Source organism: Lissotriton helveticus, chromosome 11 (assembly GCF_964261635.1).
Source record: "Lissotriton helveticus chromosome 11, aLisHel1.1, whole genome shotgun sequence".
Classification (NCBI taxonomy): Eukaryota; Metazoa; Chordata; class Amphibia; order Caudata; family Salamandridae; genus Lissotriton; species Lissotriton helveticus.
In genome coordinates this window covers 549,664,413-549,685,717 of record NC_136072.1, presented here as the reverse complement: position 1 = coordinate 549,685,717, position 21,305 = coordinate 549,664,413, and the positions used below count along the sequence as shown (strand labels likewise).

Below are 21,305 nucleotides of genomic sequence, written 5' to 3'. Positions count from 1 at the left end.
GCGCCAAAGTGTCACTCCTTCACAGTGTACCACATTCTTGATTCGTTAATGTGCCTCCTCAATGGTGATGGATGTGCTGTCTAACCGGACATATGTCTTTCACAAACTCCTGACTGTTCACTGACTGCTTCTTGGTTGAGGTACTGCAAAGCAGACGTTTTGTAGACCTAGACTGTTCAGTCAGAGACTTCTTGATCTCCTTGCATGGATTAAAAAGGCTTACTGTGGGCTGAAAGTTATCAATTTATGAAGCCTGCGTCTCTTTAAAAAATAAACACATTTTTTTAAAAAGCTCGCCGAACAAATCATAAAAAGAAAATCAAAACTAGGTCAACAGACATAAAGTTCTAATATTCTATGATTTGTAAGAGCCACATCGGGACAGAAAAAAAGAACAAAGGATGGCAGCTAGATGTACTATATGGCAATGCAAGGCAGAATAAAAAGGCTAAAAGATAATTTATCAAGGGAGTGAACATGGACATCTGGTGGCAAGCCCACTCATTGTCTTGTCTCTCTATTTACTAATCTAGTCACTTCCCTTCCACATTTTTAATGTTAGAGCAGGGATAGCCACAACAGTGTAAATAGAGTTCTGCTGTTTCGGATTATATTATCCCAACCAAAACAAGTACATTTTTTTCACTCCTCCCTCTTTCAAATGAAGTAAACATAGGCTTTCTGTGTATAGTGACAATTATATCACTGTACTTCAGTCCACCTCCCAGGAATCTATTCGTATTGGTGAAAGCACCCTTGTAGTGGCCATCTTGTTCAGTGCTTCTCGTCATACCCCACTGACACTTAAATGGCATCTCTTAACTCTCCCCTCCTTCGTAACACCAGAATGCGAATGGCAGAATTCAAATGGTTTCAGTCGTATGCGCTGAAATCATGGCATGAAAGATGTTCTGGTCAGCGAATTGGTACTGATATTAATCCAGGGCACAACCCCCGCCCCCGATTACACTGCCCCAGAATACTCCCCACCCTCATTTCCCATCACTTAAGACTAATAGTATCAAAATGGGTAATTGATATGATAAACAAGCCCCCCAAAACAGTTGCAATTGTAAGTACAGTCCACTTTAGTGTTACCCTACCCATGTGAAGTATTAAGCTGTGCATTACACTTGTGTGTGTCGCTTGTAATGTCACACAGATATTTAGTTGCACTGTAGTGAAGTAGGTGTACATGCCGATGTCTACCGTTACTGTTAAGAAATATGTTTCCCTTTTGTATCCAGTGTAGTTTTTGGGCAGACAGTGTAAGTGCTGTACTGTAAGTGTTAACTGGATGTTTCATATTTTGTGACAGTATAGTGTTAATCTGTGCCTTCTAGTTTCTGAGACTAGTGTGAAAGTAAAATGCTTCACTTGGTATCCTTTAAATCTGAGACTTATTGTAACATGAAAGCGCACCTCTGGCCTCCTTGGAGACACACTTGCAAATGATTATTTACCTGCTTGTTTCTCTGTGTGTGAAGTGCCCCGTGCCCTCACTTGTCTTTCCCCTTACCAGTGCTTGCAACTTTTCTCCTCGTGTTGATCACTACACCCTTACTTGTTTTCTGTTGGGTAGTTTCAATGCTTGTTCATCGGTAATTTCAAGTCATTCTTGTTTTTTGTAACCAGACTTATCTTGTTTTTTTCCCCACAAGGCAATGCCACAATCCGGAAGGAGATCATACGGAATAAGATCAGAGCTATTGGGAAAATGGCACGGGTATTCTCTGTTCTTCGGTAAGTCGTGCAGCACTTCTGATTCACTGATTTTAATACCTCTTTCTGCTTAGGCTTGCTTGGTCTGTTGTGTGGAATGTGCAATGCTGTCCTAGTCTACAGTATTCTAGAGTCAACGGATCCCCCAAGGCTTGTGGCATATTAGAGCATTTCACTGGCTTGAAGCCTCTTGATGTGCAAGCACCTCGGCCAAACTGGAGCGAGCCTGAAGCTCTTTGAGCCTTGGATGGAGCTGAATGTAGAATTTCAGTTAGTCTTTGTTATTGCAGAGCTTATTGGTCCTCAAGACCCATTGCAGAGCAGGTCTCTGGGTGTTTTAAGCATGCATAAATCCGTCAGTCTTCTGGAGTCATTTGCAGAGTGGTCCTCCTCAAGGCTCAGGCATCCCCATAATTTAATGCTCTTTTCTTGATCTTGAAAAAACCTCAAGGACGAAGCATACGGGTCTAGTGGATCAATGTGACAAGGAGATAACGTGTTAATTGGGCATTGTGAACTTTTTTTTTTCTTCAAAACTCTTTTTTATTGAGTGAGCAGATAAAGTAATCGCATACATTACAAAGTAGTGAAAGCATACATTAATCAGTATATTGGTTTCCAAGCAGGTGACTACTATATAGCATTTGTAAAGCAAGAAAATAAACCATTCAGGTCTGTAAACGACAGTCCCTAACATTCTTAACATCTGTGTCGGATACCGCATAACAAAACACTGGTCATGCCCATCAAGCATTTCCATGTACTTCGTATCTGGTGTAACAACATTACTGTCCTGTGATATATAGCCATATGGTTTCAACTTCCGCAGGTTGTGACGGAGGCAGTTCCAATAGGAGATCCCTAAATTCCGCCCATAGTTTCCCTATTTTAAAGTGTTTCCGAGGGCACCCTCGCTCTTCAAAAATAGGCTGCTCCTGACCCATACACCAGTCTAGGCCCGCCCTCCAAGTGCCCAATTTAGGCGGAGCTGGATCTTTCCATGCCCTTGCAATATCCCTTTTAGCTAGGGTAAATCCCAAGAACAGTAAATGTCTTTTGTAGATGTTACCCCCAATTTCATCAGTGATATGCAGAAGAACAAGCTTAGGAGAGAGAGGTATGTCCCAACCTAATACTTCAGATAGACAACGAATAACACCCATCCAAAACCAGCCCAATGCGGCACAACTCCAGGTTGTATGTAGTAATGTACCTTCCCCGCTGCCATATCGTAGGCACATAGTGGAATCTACCAGCCCCGCCCTCCAAGGTCGATGTCTAGTAAAATATGCGCGATGTAAATACTTGAATTGGATAAGTCTGAGACTGGATGCAATTGCAGCGTATCTTGGGGATTTCAGGGATTCTCTCCAGTCATCGCTGTCTAAGGAACACAAGTCTGTCTAACATTCATCCCGGAGGGGATCTAAAGTCGTAGAAAGGTTTGTCACTAATGTTTGGTAAATGTTTGTGGTATTATGATCACCTAAATCCCCCATGAAAAGTTTTGCCTCAATAAGGTTAAATTCGAGAAGGGATTCTAGATGCGTAATATATGGGGATAAGGCATGTATCAATTGCGGGTATTTATAGAATTGTGTATGTGGCATGGCATATTCATGTCTGAGCTCCTGGAAGGATCTCCTCGTGGTGCCATGCATAACATTTCCCAGCATGGATATACCTATAGCATCCCATTGTTTAAACCCTACTAATGTGGACACTTGTGGCATAAGGCCGCTCTGCCAGAGGGGGTTCTCTCCCATCAACCGTCTCCACCACCCCATCTTACGCAATGAGTCCGTCCCCACTCCGAAAATTACTCGTGTAGCAGGTGGCCGCTTACGCGCCTCTCTCGGCGTATAGAGCAGTCTGTGTGGAAACACATACCCCATCCGCCATTTCTCTACTAGATAGGCCGGGTCATTGCCAATCCCATACCACCAGTCATTCAAGACCAAGAGGTGGGATGCTACGTGATACGATTGGATATCAGGGGTCGCTGTACCTCCACAGTAGGTTGACTGAAAGCATGTTTTAAGTGGTACTCTAGCGGCCTGCTCCAGCCATAGAAAGTGGCTCAACCTGGAGTTTAGCTATCTGAACCAGGAGAGTGCTATCTGAAAGGGGTGGTTCTGCAGTTGGTATAGAAGGCAAGGGAGAGACACCATTTTGAATATTGCTGATCTACCCAGTATGAAAAGAGGCATACAGTCCAAGACTCCATGTCTGTCGGAGTACGCATCCAGAGGGGGGAAATGTTCTTCTCCCATGACACTAATGGAGTGTCCGTGATGTACATCCAGAGATATTTTAGTCCGGTTGTGGCCAAAGTTACTTCCGCTGTCCAGGTGTCCATGTCCGAGCCACCACGGATAGGCCAGATAAGGGATTTCTTAGCGTTCATATATAAAGGCAGTATGCTGGCCGGAAATCTGCATGATGCGGAGAATACGCAGTCCCGTCCGATGTGGATCCATAAGGAAAAACAGGACATCATCCGCATAAAGAGCAATCCGATCCAAAAACCCCCCTGGCCATTCAAAGCCTCTTACCTGTGCGTCAATTTGGACCCATGAGGCTAGCGGTTGAATAGCTATGGCAAATAGATATGGAGAGAAGGGGCACCCTTGCTGGTTAGCGCATCTTATAGAGAAGGGATCAGATACAGCACCGGCTACTCTAACTGAGGCAAAGAGGTCGGTATATAAAAGTCTAATATAAGACATGAGGCGTGGGCCTATGTTCAAGCGCTGTAGAAGAGAAAACAGAAAAGTCCATCCCAATGAGTCAAATGCTCTTTCTATGTCGGATAATAGCAGAGCCGCTGGGACCCCCAGGTGATCAATTGCTGCTACCACATTGTGCACTTGTCGGATATTATGGCGGGTAGCCCGATGGGGCATGAAGTTGGCCTGTTCCAGATGAACCAGTTCCGACATATATGGGAGAATATGATTGCCCAAGGCTTTGACCAACAATTTGGCCTCCACATTCAGCAATGAAATAGGAAGATACGAAGAGTGTTGATCCAGAGGTCGGCCAGGTTTGGGGGAAACCGTGATTTCAGCATGTCGCCAATCTGGCGGGAGTCTTCCCTCTTCAAGGGCCACATGTATCCCTTCCAAATAATGAGGGAGGGATTGAGATTGGAACCATTAAAAAAATTCACACGGTAAGCCGTTTGGACCCCGTGCTTTACCGAAACGCAAGTCGACCAGGGCAGCTCTCAGCTCCTCGATTGTCAGCGGGGCATCGAGGTCCGCCCTCACCGCATCTGAGATGGCTTTGGGGAGGGGGGTGGGTTAATCGTCGAGATATTGGTGAATCAGAGGTTCCGTCAGGGCATCATTGGGAGTATAGAGCTCTGTATAATAGGCCACAAAGCTAGAAGCAATTTGGGTAGGATCTGTGAGTGTTCGGCCGTCACTACCGAGAATACCCGGTATGCTTACCGGATGTAAAGCTTGCTGGCACAAGTGGTGCAGAAGAGAACTTGATTTATCACACCATTGATAAATTCTACTGCGGGACGGCAGCCAAGCCTGTCTGGCCTCATCGCACAGCGTGTCAGCATAGGTTTGTTGGAGAAGAAGCAGTTGGCGGCGAGTCTGCCTGCCATGCTCACCTCTCGAACTCCGCTCTAATTCCAGTATCTGGGCCTCTGTCTGAATCAGCGCCTCCCAACGCTTTTTCCGTTGAACGGCACAGTACGCAATATCCACTCCCCTAATGGTGGGCTTCATAGCTTCTCAAATTGTGACTGGAGACTTCGCAGTGTCCAGGTTATTGGCAAAATAAGCTGTAGGTGTCTGATACATGTGTGATTTATATTGCAAGTCTTGAAGATTCCACAGTGACAGGCGCCACCGAAAGTGGGGACGAGCAACCCCTAGGCGCAAAGTCAGGACTACTGGAGAGTGATCCGATAATTCCCTAGGCAATATATCTGTTGCAGCGATTCGAGAATAATATGAACTTGGTATAAATATATAGTCTAGCCAGGAGAAAGAGCCGTGGACCGCCGAATAATATGTATATCCATATTTAGTTCGGTGTAGGATTCTCCATGTGCCTATCCATCCCATATCTCCCACTAGTACGTGCAGACATGTATCCCTCAGTGCGGCGCGCGACCTCCACCTGTCCTGCGCCACATTCGTCACATCGTTCCAGTCCCCATCTATAATAGAGAGGCCCATAGGCATCTCTAGCAGCGTTGTCGTCGGGTGCTCTACAGACTAGTCAGGAAACGGGGGGTGCATATATCCTGCCCAGTGTAATGGTCTCTCCGTGCAGTGACCCCGTCAAAATAATGTACCTACCCTGGGGGTCGGACCACGTTTTAGAATGTATATGTGGGGACTCGGCTGTGGATGAGGCTTGCCACCCCTCGGGAGCCCCTGGGGTACCCCGCATGAAAAATCTGAATATAGCCAAAGCGAGCGAGACACAGCGCCTGGGTACCCATAAGATGAGTCTCTCTTGCCGTAAGAGAACATCAGCTGCGGCGCATTTGGCCTGTCGAAGGACCGCACCTCGTTTGATCTTATCCAGCGCCCCCGTATGTTCCAACTGACCACCTGTAGCCTACCAGCAGAGTCCATCACAGGGCAAGGTATCTAAGAGAAGAATGGAAATTCGGCCTGTCACGGGGCACATAGACCACAGAAATAAGCAAGTAGGACACAGTATTTTCAATAACGTTTAACAAACCAAACCCCTCCCCCCGCCCCACCCAATACCTCAAAACAGCTGAAGCATCTGTCGTGGTACGGGAGCAGGGCACAACCCCATACCAAGGGTTCCCAAAGAAACTGTCGCCGAACATAGATAAAGTTCTCTGATACTGAGAAAAGAGTTATGGGGGGAGGGCCTCAAGTAGACCCGTGGAAAATGTCATCAGCTCAGCAACCATTGAAATTAAAGTTCTCCATCCACAAGTCATGTTGGTGACTGGTCTCGGCGAGTCTCTGCTATCAGGGAGTCAAAGGCACTCCGTGACATGGAACGGCGTCTCGAGCGTGATCTACGGTCGGGTTCGCCTTAAGCTTGGTTGCTTGTCGCGTGGTTTCTCCGGTCGATGATTCAGGATCAAACCGTGGTGGAGTATGCAACCTGAGTCACTGTTTCGCATCCGTCCAGGCGAAGACCTCCTCTGGAGTTTAAAAAAAAAAAAGTACGAGACTTGTAGACGACTCTCAGTTGTGCTGGGAAAAGCAGAGCGTATTGGATTTTAAAGTCCCGCAGCCAGGCCTTAGCAGCTGTGAAAGACTGGTGGTGTTGTTGTACCAGACGTGTATAATCTGGAAAAATTAAGATATGGTGGGATTCAAAGTGAAGTTTGCCAGCCAGTCCGGCCTGTGCAAGGACGGCGTTGCGGTCGTGGAAGTTCAAGAGTCTGGCAATAACATGTCGCGGCCGGGCCCCTTGCGGAGGTTTTTGCATTAGGACTCGGTGCGCACATTCAATAATAAAGCACTACGACAATGCGGTCTGAGGGATCCAACTCGCTATCCATTTTGCGAGGAATTGCCTTACATCCCTCTGGAAAACTACAAACTGAAGGTTGTTCCTCCGCTGTCTACCTTAGGCATCCTCCGCCCTGATCGTTATGGACTCCAGAGAGGTGTCCCGTGCCTAGAGGGACATAGCTGTATCTTCCACGGTTGAAATGCGGGTGCAGCCGCAGTGATCCTATCCATCACTTTGCGAAGATCTTGGCGGATGAGAGCAACATCAGATCCCACTTCTCCAATCTTGGCTTCTAGCGCCTCGCAAGACTGGGTTATCGCTGCCATTAAAGCAGCATTATCCGGGTCGGCAGAACTCTGACTCTATATCTCTGGTGGGTGTGCCCCAGGCCCCGCATAGTAATCTAGGGTGCTCTGCTTTGATAATTTGTCCTGAGTCATTTTCAATGGTGTTGATTAGACAATGACCCAGCGAAGAGGGATATGAGGCCACCAGGTATAATCTGCCGCTGTCACTGCGCCCGCGGCATGCAAGCGGTAGGGAGTCCAAACCTTACTTATGTTCCAAATCGGCTGGAAGACCGGCTTAAAGGCAACCTGCACACAGGCTGCACCAGTGCCTCCGTACTCCCCTAAAGGGTGTCACCAATCCACCCAATCGTTGCGGAATCCCAGCAGCGAGTGGGCACCACTGGGTCCCAGGTAAACAAGCACGCCGATCTTCCGTTCACTTCAGCCAGGGCCTTGGGGAATAGAATACAGTAGAGCACAGCCTGCTCCTCTCATTACCAGTGGATACCAAAGGGCAAATCCCAGCAGGCCTTAATGTGTGGGGGCCACACGCTGACTCCTGTAAGGTGCTGCACCCAAAAAACGCCTGTCACTCCCCCATCACAATCCCCGTTGTCTGGAGGGTTGGGGTGGAGGCAATAGGAGGGGCTACACCAAGGTCACAGACAGCCACTCCGCTGCAGCCCCCCACAGTACATATGGCGATGTCTGTCTGCTTTAAGAGTGGGGGGCACACGTGACAGCAGAAGGCCCAAGGGTAGTTTATGGGGAGGGAGCCCCCAGCGCACAGTCACAATTTCAAGCGGGCCTCCACAACACCCCGCTCGCACCAGATGATGATGGGGGGCCTTGCTGCACTCACCTCTCCAGCATCCGGTCACATGAGGAGGCCCGGGGGAGGGTCAAAGGCCGCCGCTCCCGACCTCTCTGCCAGTAGAATTAAGTGCCAGCAGCCACTGCTACCCAGACCATACCCACGGAGATCCGGGTCCCGTCCAGCGGCACAGGAATTGTCCGGTACCTCACACCAAGGCTGCTGGGGCGTGACAGCACTCAAAGCAGAAGGAACCAGCACTGGCTTCAGCTAGGCCCCAACAATACTGCGTCGCTGCTGTGGACTCCAGGGCACTCAGTCCGCCCGCTAGATGGCCGCCAGCCCGGGTAGTCGATAGGGCCCGTGCCAGGCCACGTCACAACCCACGATTGCGGGACCCCGCACATAGTATATTGCGGATAGCACTTGTGCAGGACTCATGTGGGGCGCCCTGGGGCACTCCACTGACTCCAGGCCACAGAGGCAGCGACCGGACCCCAGTTCGCGGTCCCTCCAATCCAGCTGTGTTGCAGTAGTAGCGCAGCAATGGTCTGCCACGCAGCGCGAGTCCGATCGCCGCCCAACCAGCTAGACTCGTCTTGGAGTGACACACCAGCTGCTCCACAGGTCTTCCAGTATGTAGATCAAGGGTTGGGGTATACTATAGTAGCTGATGATCAGGATATATGAAGGATATCGAGCGGACCCACCGAACTTGTCTAAAGTGTGTCCGCCATGTCGGACCTCCTGGCCACGCCCCACATTGTGAACTTTTTAAACTGGCTGCAATAATATTTCCAGAGGATCCCATTACAACTATAATGCCTACATTCCCGCTGTATAAGAACATATGTACACAATTTGAACACCTACAGAAAACTAGAATACAGTTTAGGATACATTTAAAAATAGATCTGGTTTTCAACTATTTCTTTTTAACATATTCTCGAGATTTGGGAGAGTTTTGCCAAGACTGTGCAGTGAATGCTGTATGATGTAGTTCTACACAAAAGTTGGAAATAAATTGACTGAGACATTCATGCATCTACTGTTGTAATAGTGAAAGAACTCCAAAGAGACACCGTAGGAGTCATTCTTACATACTTAAATCGCGTGTTCAGAGATGACCTTGGGATTTCTGACAGAACTTGAGGCTGTCAGTTGGGCACACAGGGTGCGAGGCCACATAATTAGCGGTGATGTCTCATTTAATGGTCTGAGGAGCAGGATCTCCATATTCACTTAATTCATTCAAAGACCGATATCAGCCACCCATTGTTTTACATGGTAGAGGAGCTCACTGATGGAGTATCAGTTTTCCCGAACTTTCAATAATGCATATATAATAGCTGTTGTGTGGTCATTGAGAATGAGTGTAAATGGTGCCATATTGATATTGAAGAGACTCAAAACCTTGTTTGTGCATCAAATGTTTCTAAGAGGATTGTAGAGAGGAACAGTCATATTTTTATCTGCTTGGTACTATTAAGAGGAAGCATTTTAGCCACTGCAGTTGCGGCTGTGTCAAATGTTCCCTCGAGAGTAGATCCAACAATGTGTTATCCTTATCAATAGCAGTGAGCAGGTCTCGAAGGATCAATGTGCACTGCTGACCTTTGTCTCAGATGATCGTCTTTCATGTGCCCCTCCCGCTTGTTTTTTACTTGTCACCCATTCTCCTACAAGCAACTTTATTTCTGCCACTCAATCTCTGCACGTGCCTGCCACTCTGCCATCTGTTTCTTTTTCTGTGCCTAGTTTAACCCTATGACTGCCTGTCTACCTGCCTTTCTGTCAGTAACAATATTAGCTCCCTATTCTTTGTCACCTTCCGCTTTTCCCCATCTATACAACTACCATTGCTATTGCTCTAAATGGCCGGTCTTTAGCAGGCCTTTGCTCCTCCAGGCGCTGGAAAATATTATACACTAGAGCTACTATAAGTGATGGTGGATCATCAAGGAAGACCAAAATGCAATGTAATTGCATTTTAAAAGTGCCTTCTTGTAGACCCTCAGTTTTTCCTAGCTAGTAAAGGACTATAAATCAGATGCAAGGTATCGGAACAAATCAGTTGCAGATGCCGTTGAGCTGTGTTGCACTGCTTAAAAGTGTAGCAAAGGTTAAAAAAGTAGCAGGTTGTTGAAAATTGTCCAGTCCGTTTCTAAGGCACAGACCAATTGATGATTAATCTTCAGTTACTCCCCATGCACCTAGTACTCTAGACTTCCTGCAGCACTATAGAACAGCAGGAAGGAGTCCCAGAGAACTGTCAGAACTTCAGTGTTGATTGCCTCCGAAAGCCCCACAGATTTTTCTTCTTGGTTGTAGGCTTCTCCAGCATGTTGTAGACTCTTGCTCATAGAAGGAAGTTGAGTTTGGCTTCAGCCCCGAGAGTTTCTGCCCTCGACCAGGTTCCAAGGTGGTTTTGGGAAAAAGTGTCCCTGGCAGGGGTGTTTAAACGGTGCACAAATATATAATGAGGGAAATGTTTGCTAGTCACTTTAACTGCATTTACATATTTTGTTAATTTGTCTGATTGAGTGCACAGGTGACTTGGTGCTGAAGACTGCCGAAGAATCAAATGCCACTGTTGTCTTGGTTATAGAAGAAGTGTGCTTATTTTTTCCTAAAAGCAAGACGACTTTCATATGTCCTTAATGCCAAATGGAGGGTGTTCCTCACGTGGGGTATATAGCCATCAACTGGTCTAAGTCCCCTCCTTGGCTCATAACATCGACATTTGGCAGTTAAGATCTTGAGACTCATTTAAAAAAGGTAGACTAAGGAGAGATCAGAATTGGAACTATACCCATGTTTCAACTGGGAGCTATGGTCATTTTTTCAACACTGGGGCAATCTTTTTCATGATGCTGGTGTTATTCGCTAGGTGTTTCACCATGCTCTTTTATCTGAAGTTTATATATTGTTTGCTTATCTTAACAAGAATTTATAACCACAAGGACCTTTAAAATGAAGATGATATGTGCGCATTAATTTAAGTTTCTAAAGTCAGTCCAATTTTTTTTGTGATTTGAAAAAAATCTTTATTGAGGTTCTCTCAAGTTTACAGTACAGTTGGCAAGAGCAACAAATTAACGTCCATGAAAAAAAAAAGGCAGCATTGCAGTACATAGTATCAAGTCCCAGCAAGAACATGTGTTTCGCACTGACACTATATAGTGGTCTCACCAATGTGTTCTTCCCCTCTGTCCTCACCACTAGTGTGTTGTTAGGTCCCGCCTAAGCAGCATTTGCGCTGTCTCTGTGAGACATCCTGTATTCAGGATATGGGCTTTAAAAGCTCCGCACATTTTCAAGGACTACTCCTGTTACTTATTTTACTGTTACTTGTGTTGTTACTCTGACAGATGTAATGTAAATGTAAATGTATGTGTCTTGTAAAGCGCACTGCTGCCCTGAGGCGTCGTGGCGCTGTAGACCGCTGGGGAACCCGTCCTGGCTATCCCTGTGAGATGGTCCCTACTGGGTATCTCCAAGGTGAAACCAGGCATCCCCGGCGAATGTGGGGGGCCGTTGTAGAGATGAGGCAAGCTAATGCCCAGAGTTGCCGAGTGTGATCCCTGGTTAGAGTAGGCACCGAGGCGAGAATTATCGAGTCCGCTGACCCTGGTCCACGACCCTGCCGCGTCGGGAATTGAACCCTGGTCCCGGACCGTTCTCTGCTTCCAGGTCTGCCGCCTCTAACCAGTGAGCCACACCACTCCATTCCACAGATGTGGCACTATTTCTTTCTTTAAGATGGAGCACTGGAGACCTGTGCTTGTGGTTTACAGAGCTCTGTTGTAAACAGGGCTGTTAATCTTGCTGTTATCTTGCCACATTTGCTGTGCATTTAAAGACTGAGATCTGTTATGGCTGCAGCTGCCTCCTCCTCCCTCCTGCTTTTGAAACACAAGCCTGGAGTCACGGTCCCTCCCTTCCTATGGTTGTTGCCACCTCCGTCTTTTTTTTTATTGTTTCCTCCTTTCTTTGGCGCTTGTTTAAATTTTTATGTATGATCCACCCATCTGCCATTTTTCCTATCCTTCTTTCTGGTGTTACTCTTTCCCTTCCCTTTGGTTGCTTTCTTCCTTGTTTTGTTAATGTTGCGCTTTTGTAATGTTATGCTTTCATGTCCGCTACATTAGTAAAAAAAATGGTTTATGTTGCACTTGTGCTGTCCGCTACATTGGAAGTCCTCGGACACATCCTGTAAGGCAGAGGAGTTCTTTAAGTGTCTGACTGGCGCGCAGCTGAGGCTCCCTACCACATTGTATGGCGGTTAGGGCATTCTGGGGCTTGTATTTCTTACAAGCTTCCCTCCTAAAGTGCGTCCTGCGCAGTGGGGTTAGTGAGGTCCTTGAGAAGCATTCAACCACAATTGCTTAATCAATAGATATCCTGGTCAATGCCCCTCAGACCCTCAACACTCTTGTGGTGTTGGGGGAATACATGCCAGTTTCAAAGACATACAGTCCCTTGAACAGACTGGGGGTTGCTCGAGCGAACCAGGGGGCAGCGTCTGACTCACCTCTTTGTCTTCCACTTTTTGTGCTGTCCAGTTTATCCGCCCCATTGTTTCAGCGCTTCTGGGACATCGAAACCCGATTAAGGCACCAGCGGCCGCTCCAGCGCCAAATCGCCATAGCTATTTTCAACATTATATGATCCAATCCTTTGTCTGACATCTCGTAAGCAAACAGTCAAATCGTTTTCGTTCTTTCGCCCACAGTTTGCAGAGAATGGCAGAAAAGGAGACTCACCTTTACAATCTTCAAGCAGAGCTTTGCTGTGGTTTTTCGAACAGCTGTGGTTTTTCGAACAGGTTCTCAGACCACCAGCTTTTAGACCCCGGGAGAAGGGAGACTATAAAAAAAGAACGCGTTTTATTGGTAGTAACATCAGTCATGCACTCATTTAAGAAATGCAAGCATCCTTATTCCCATGAAGAAGTCAGTAAAAGAAATGCTTTTTGTTTTGGTTGAATAAAAATAGAAATTTTAGACCGAGTGACCTTTCTGGGACGAATGTGTTCCTTGCTCGCTGTCCCGGTAACATATCTGGAGAAGCATTTGCAATGCGATAGGTCTCATATTTCCGAGTTTGAGCTATTGGCATTGTAAATGACAATGCCTTTATTTATATGTTTTGAAAACCTGCAACACATAAATAAAAAGCATTGTCATTTGCAAAGCCAATAGCTCAAACTCTCGCAAATGAGAGACCTATTGCATTGCAAATGCTTGTTTCCAAGTGACAGCGGTGGCACCCAGTATCTCATCCAAGCATTGGCAGATCTCATCGGTTTTGACTGTTATCAGCAGATAGAAGCAGAATTAAGTCCATATGTCTCTGGGGCAGGATGCCTCAAAAAGAAGTTCTCAATATAATTCAGGTTGCTTATTGCAATGTACCATATCTGATAACCACTGCTTATGCACCGACTCCTGTCCTTTCCCCAGTGCTGTGCCGGCAGAAGGGCCAGTGATATGAATTTGCAAAATGGGGTGTGGCACTTTCTGCACCAATCCCAGGGCCTCATCAAGGGGGGGCGGAGGTAGCTGGTCCCTCAGTGTTTTGCAATGTCCTGAATACTGCAGACCAAAAGCTGTAAATCCAAACACAGGACTAGCCAAGCTGAAGAAAGCCGGCTCCCCTGCTCCACAACAGGCATACCTAGAATACTCCTGCAACCCACAACTACACAGCACTACATGCATGTAATACACCCTGTGAAGATATCGATAGTGGATCAGCCATAATCTGCCACTGGGCAGGAGCGCAGCAGTACTGTACTCCCATGTTTCGTCAGTCAGTGGGCCCACGTCTGCTTCCCACCCAGTTTTGGGGCTGTTACTTTTGCTTAACTTGTCAGATTGTGCTGCCCGGTAGAGTAGCTCGATATTTTTTTGGGGGCTCATAGCTCTGGCCACTATCTTTGGGGGGATACCAAATAGACTCAGTTTACTGAGTCTATTTCACTCTTTAGGAAGAGTCGATTTGGTCTTTTTGGTTCTATTTGACTCTCTATTTGTTTTTTTAGGAAACTCCGGCATCAATTTTTGCTTGCAGCCTGCAGTCTGTAATAAAGAAGTATGTCCAGGGGTAATGTGAGCTAGTCAATAGTCAACTGTATCGCGTCGTGATCCGACAGAGCCGCGGAGATGATGTCTACCGCCCTGACTAAAGCATTAAGTTCGGAACATCCTATAAAATGGTCAAGGCGGGCATAGGTATGGTGGACATGAGAATAGGAGTATTGCGTGCTATGGGGTTGGACTACCCTCCAAATATCCACCAACCCTCTATCTTGAAGCCAGTCCGCCCCCACCTTCGAGAGAGCCCCGGTAGCTCCTTGTTTTTGTCCCGGTCTGCCTTTCTCTGGGTCCATGACTATGTTAAGGTCCCCTCCCAATAAGACCCGCCTGTCATGATGACGGAGCGTATCCGAGAGTGAGTCGACGAGAAATGGCTCCTGTCCAGAATTAGGGGCGTAAATGGAACCTATAACTACAGAGGTATCCCCAACCCAAAATCTGTGTGCCAATAGCCTTCCCTTCACTTCTGCCACCTTATCTCCAACCTTCCCCTGAAAGTGACGTGCCATGAGTATGGCTTACCCCCCTCTTTTATCCGGCATGATTGATCTGGTGCCAGCCTCCTCTGGAGGATTGTCGAGAGGGCTTCGGCGACCCGGGCTCCTCCAGCTTTTCGTTGCCCAGCAGAGCGCATGTGTCCTGGAGGGAACAAAGCTGGTGCAATGCCCCATTCCACTTGAATATCAGGCGAAATGGATGACCCCACGAGTAGGGGATCTCTTTGTCTCGCAGGAAGTCTGTAGCCACCTTGAAAGCCTCCCGCTTCTGGAGTGTAATGGCCAAGAGGTCCTGGTACAAAGCCACCGGCTGGCCTCGAAACCGCAGGGGTTGTTTCCGTCTTGCTTCCCTGAGGATACGTTCCTTGAGCGGGAAGTCCGGCAAGAAGGCTAAGATAACTGGGGGGGGGGGCAGGCGCGCGTCTCGCCAGCCCCACTCTGTGAGCTCTGTCGATCCGGATGCTGAAGTCCGCTGGCTCCTCCAACACGTTGTGGAATAGGGCCTTGCAAGTAGCTCGTTATGTCTGCCCCTTCCTCCTTAAGTGGAACCCCACGGACCCAGATGTTGTTCCGCCGTGACCTGTTTTCTAGATTCTCCGCATGCAGATCTACTTGTTGGTCTTTGAGGCGCAGAACTTCCTGCTGAAGTTGCTCTATCTCTTCACTTCTGGCATGAAAAGCAAATCAATGGTATACAACTACTTTGGCTTAAGTGAGATAAATCCTACAACCATCAAACATTTTGTGGTACTGTGAATGGTGATGTAAGCTGTTAGAAATGGAAGTCTTGATTCCCTCGTAAATTGGTTTGGATCTTGGCATTATTATTTTTATGTGAAGTTCACTTTTGGTCGAATTTTACTCTGACAGTCATGACTGACCATGTTGGCATAAACAGGATTCACAATTGTATATCGTAGACAATCTGTGTTATGTTACAAATATCCATGAATGCAGCCGAATGTACAACTTTTATTACTGCAGAAATGTTTAGTTAGAGGAACTTGAGATATGATTTTTTTTTTTACGTTTTAAATAAAGTAACACCAAAAAACTGTAACTGCCAGTCGTGGCCAACTGATCGCTGTAGATCAGGACCTCGGTGTGATTTGAGGCCAACCAAGATGAAGCATGGGTCAGATTCAGGGACCAGATTCAACCCAGGTGGGAGGATTTACCTTGGGTGTTAGTCTCAAAAATGTAATTCTAAAGTGGGGAAGACAAGCAGACTGTAACCGAGGAGGGCTCAACGAGGGTCAGAGAGCCATTTGAGAAAGTTTTGGTGAAACTGTTGGTTTTTAGAAGAAAATATTAGAATCTTGCGGCAAGTAAAAGTTCCCTGTCGGCCAGATACTTTTTAGTACCATTGCCCGGTCACTATTTTTACGTTTCCACTTTTTTGGAGCTCCTATTCCTCCAGCAAGGCAGGGCGGCAGGCTGTAGCCGAAGAGGGCTCCACAAGCCTGGATACCAAATCAGCGAGGTCCAGCAGATTTGGGGTTGCATTTGCGGAAAAGCTCCAAGCAGGAAAAATCTGAATCTTCAGCCCAGTGGCTTGACAGGTTTGTCCTAGTCCTCTAGAGGCAAAATGTTTCTAAGTCTCAGGTTCTCAGGGGTGGTAGGCAGAGTCCACGGCAGGCTTCTAGGACCTCAGGATTAGCAGTCTGGTTGGTGGTGGGTGGGTGGGTGGGGGAGGAGGGGGGAGGGGGGCTTAGGACTCACTCCAGCAGAGGCCACCAGCAAGGTTCATGTCAGGTCCAGTTGGAAATGGTCAGCTGGAAATCATCAGGAATTGCCTCTTGTAGCTTGACCTGTAACTCACTAGGAGGTCTGCCTTATTACCCTTTGAGTCCATATCTTTGTGCTTGGTACAAAAAAGAGAGAAGGTCCAGTCCTTAAGGGTTCTTCTCAGATCTCGGACAGCAGGTTCAGTCTGCTTCTGATCTGTCTCAGGTCCAGTAGTGTTCTATGGAGGGTATTGGGGGTGCCACGTGTTTTACTGGCACCAGCTTGTGGGTGGGGGTGACTCCTGGCTCCTCCCTAACCAATGTGGTAAAGGTTCCCAGTTGTTGCTCTACTCACGTTTTCAGCATTTCCTGTGTTCCCTACGGCAAACAATCCCACAGTCCCCCTCTGCTTAAATCAAAGATGGTGAAACCCTTTTTCCCTTGTGCAGAGCTTGTATGCCAACCTGCGAGGTGTTCCTGGAGAAATGAGTGAGCTCTCCTTTCGGTCACTTCAAACCAGCTCTGGGGGGGGTTCCACCCTCCCCACTGGGATTGGTGCCTGTCTCACTGGGAGGCAAAAGAGGAGGCCTGTGCAGGTGACATCTCGCATATTCGACAGGAGAGACCCTTTAAAATTAAACAAGTACCTGGGCACTGCCCAAATGATCGTCCTGCCAGAGGAGCAGCAACACCTCCTCATACCCCTGCCTGGCTCTGCTCTGGAAGCAGTTTCAGGCAATAGGAGCAAAATAGCACGTTGTGCTCCAGGCTTGCGCCAGGGATCAAATACCACCTTACTATAGGAAATACATAGAAAGTTGGCCTTCTCAGTACAAGCAACCAACCTCTGGAACTCTCTACTAACCAAGATTTGAAGTATTCAGGAGCATTTACATTTTGGAAGCAAAGTGAAAACATGGCTAGTTCATAGATCACTGCATCATCCCACAATCCTGGGATAGAACCCAGAATAATAATCGCTCCTTCCAGTACAATGTATAGACTACAGCTCACAGATGAGGAACAGTCCAACCAGCATGCAACTTTCTAGGTCCAGATAAGTTATGAGAGGTTGACCTAGGTCTTGCCTCTTGGTATTATATAGTAATGTCAATTCACATATAGCCTTCTTGGGCCTCACGGATACGAATGCCATAACAATCAACGTAGTTCAAACAGGCTGTATAATAATTCTCTTATAGTACTTGACGCTCTTACCCTCATATAAGACAGAACCCCTACGGGTCATGTCCATCACCCACTACTGTACCAGTTCACAGCAATAATCCATCCATCACCAACTGAACAGGCATGGAATACCTGAAGAGATCTGCCACACACCGCTAGCCAATGCATGGCTCTTTATATAGTCCACCACTGCAGGTCCCAACAGCTACACACTGTGACTGCTTCTTGACATCTCACAATGGCAATCAGCTATGAGATGATTGTAACAATCAATCCCAGCAAATCTGCCCCCACCATCTCGCCCTCCAACCTATGGCTGCTCAGGCCCATAAACTCTAATCTAAACTAAACTTAAACTAAAAATCTCAGAATGAGGGGGCGTGGCTAGCAGCCAACGATGGCGGCAGCAGTTTAGGGAGGCTCCTGAGGCAAGGCGGCTTCCCAATTAAATCCGGCATATTTATCCGCTTAATTTTACACGCTTTCGGGGCGGACGGGGTCTAGCGACCGAGCGGCGTCCAGTGAGGAAGTTCTGGAGCAGCAGCGGCCAGGCAACCGACGGAGCAACGAGGCGTGAGGAGGGGCCTGTTGTCCTCGTCACAGCAGCGCAGTGGCTGGTGAACGGCACCCGGGCGGAAGTGGTGTGTCGTCGGGTGCCGTCGCCGGAAGTGGCGGTCCTCCGGCAGACTCGTCAGAAGCATACCGGAACGTCTCCTGGACAGTCAGGCGGACCGGCGAAGGGTGATTGTAGCGGGCGCCGCTGCACCACCGGGAGCATCGCGCGGCAGAGGGCGCCGCAACTCCGGAGGCGGGGCCATAGTCGTGTGCGGCAGCTCGGCCCGAAATTGGAAAACCCGGCAACTCAGATAATAAGACCCCCGAGTGGGTGAGTCAGCAGCTGCGAGACCGGGAGGGGGAGCACGGGGATGCGAGGAGCTGGAAACAGACTAGGTGTGCAAACGGTGAAACCCATCAGCAGGGCGCGAGACTCCTCGTTGCACAAAAGCCCCCTCCTCCCACACACACTGACATACTGGGCAGCACCGGGGGCAGATAACCCACGATCTCCTTGGACCAGCTGTTGATCTGAGCACCCTCCACAGGTCGATGAGCCTGTCTTAACGCCACACCACCCAGGGACAGCGTAAAGGGATGCATGATCCGCAGCCCTCTGACTAAGACATAAGGAATAACCTGTGGGTCAGCAGTCTGTAAGGGATCGTACCCGAACACACACTACTCACAGTTGAAACATCAGTGGGCCGAAGCACACGTGTGGAGGTAGATACCAAATTCCACGCAGCGGCTGCAGAGCACGCTGATACCACCCAGGAGCCGAAGGTGAAGGTATCCTCCCTGACCAAGTGCCAACCCTAGTTGGCGGACACTACATTCGCTGGCTGACCATTATGGCGAATAGGGGCCCCAGACATACCTCCACACAAGCCAAACTTGACAAATTCGCCTACAATAAACAAACTCCCCAGCAAGAGCAACGTAAGCCCACCGGGAAAATGGCGGACGCGGAAGGGTCGAAACAGGCTACACTGGACGACGTCCTGGCGGCGTTGGCTCAGGTGCAGGCGACAGTGGGAGCGGCGGCGACGGAAGTTACCCTAATTCGCGCTGACCTTCAGAAGATTAATGAGAGAGTGAAACAGGTCGAGGTGGTGACCAAATCCCTGGTCGAGGATGTGTCGGAACTGCAAATTGAAATGGGTAAACTACAAGCGGACAATAAACTACTCAAGGAGAAACTGGACCACCAAGAAGGGCGTTCACGAAGGAACAACGTCCGAATTTTAGGTGTACCAGAATCGGAAACTACTGGGGCAATGGACCTTTACGTGGAGGACATGATCAAAAACCAAGTTCAACCCAAAGGCCTCTCGCATTTCTTTTCAGTGGAAAGGGCCCACAGGGTGCCTGGGGGAAAGCCAAAGATGGGAGGCCCACCAAGGCCGATCCTAGCGAGACTCTTCAACTTCAGAGACCGGGACGCCATTTTACAAGCGGCAGGAGTGGCTCCGGCCATCCAGATCCAAAACTCCAAGGTGTTCTTTTTCCCAGACTACACAGCGGAGGTCTCGTGGAGGCGGAGAACCTTTCATTTTTTTTTTTATTTATTTTTTTTTTTTTAATTTTTAAGAAGATCTTTATTATACAATATGCGAGTAACATACAAATCACAATTCACATCGCTGTAAAGACTGCATGGGCAGACATTAGTTCGCCAGGTACTGAACAGGATGACACAGCCATTTAGCCGACAACCCGGGGGTCCGGCGGCGAGTCTCATGTGTCAAATTGTATGATCATCTGTTGACTAGCGACTGTAATGGTAGATCTCGTGATTTTACATTTTATCCTCAAGATTCATATCGCAGTGATCACCCAGCATTTGCCTCCTGTATATATCTCCCCAAAGTCCCATAGGTCGTGTACAAATCAGCTGTGGGTAGTCAGAAAGGGGGAGGAGGATCAATGACGCGTGTGCCAACAACGCTGTGTCAGTATTGCTGTTCTAGTAATGGCGATGTGTGTTTTAGTATAGCTCACTGAGGCATAGGAGTGCGCAGTTGTAGTCAGCTGGGTTAGTCCGCAGCCATGTTGGGTTGGGGTCAGAGCATTCAGCAGTGGAGTGCCTGCGCGCGCTCCCAGTTACATCACTGAGAGGGCGCCAGGGACATGACAGCAACCAACAAGCATTGTGTCTTATCCACGTGTAACGCGTTTGTGGTCAGGTGTCCGTACGTACCTCTTGCGGTATGTGAACGGCGTCACGTCCCTGCACCTCACGTGTGGCTCGAGGTCCCAGGGGTTCGTCCCTTGGTAATAACATATTATCTCTTGTATCTTCATTAAATAGAAAAAAAAACTAGGAAATTGGGTCTAGTCCGGGAACTTGACTAGTAAACTAACTGTTCCCTACGCCTATGTATTGGCTGGGAGAACCAGGGGTTGGGAAGCGTGCAAGAGGCAGGAGAGGGGGGGGGGGGGAGATCGTTGCCAGTTTCAATGCAGGGCGTCTGTTGCAGGGTGGGGCCCAGCAAGGCCTCTCGCTAAGAATGGGGACTGTCGAGGAGGGGGGGGGGGGACGCAAGGCCCCCATCTCAGTCAAGTGTATGTGTGCAACATCGACAATGTGGGGGCAGGGAATGAATCAGCAGTGTGTGGGGGGGGGCGGCGGCGCAGGCCAACTGCGGGGTGAGCTGTCTCCTGTCGGTGAACAGGCGGGTGGGGGGGGGGTCAGTTCTTCTCTTAGGAATGATGTCGGTTGTCGTCGCAGGCGTGACAGGGCCAGGGTAACGGCGCGTAAGCAACGTCCCATAGGTGTCCAATGTGTGGTGGGGAGGCGGTAGCATCTCCTCCCAGGGCCGCGTGTCGGGTGCACGAGGGGGGGGGGCAGGGGGGGGGGGGGGGCAGGTCCGTGTCCACCCCCAGCGGCAGCCAGTAGCACTATGGCTATGTTGTCTTCCGGCTCATGTAAC

At 48.4% G+C, this 21,305-nt stretch overlaps 1 protein-coding gene across 3 annotated transcripts in view; it reads left to right on the top strand.

The window, feature by feature from the left end:
- PPP3CC (protein phosphatase 3 catalytic subunit gamma) overlaps positions 1-21,305 on the top strand; it is a 776,740-nt gene that overhangs the window by 681,981 nt on the left and 73,454 nt on the right. For all 3 annotated transcript variants that reach the window (XM_078666300.1, XM_078666301.1, XM_078666299.1), the window contains one exon: positions 1,662-1,743. In XM_078666300.1, the coding sequence (XP_078522426.1) occupies positions 1,662-1,743 (82 nt within the window). The remainder of the gene's footprint in view (positions 1-1,661; positions 1,744-21,305) is intronic.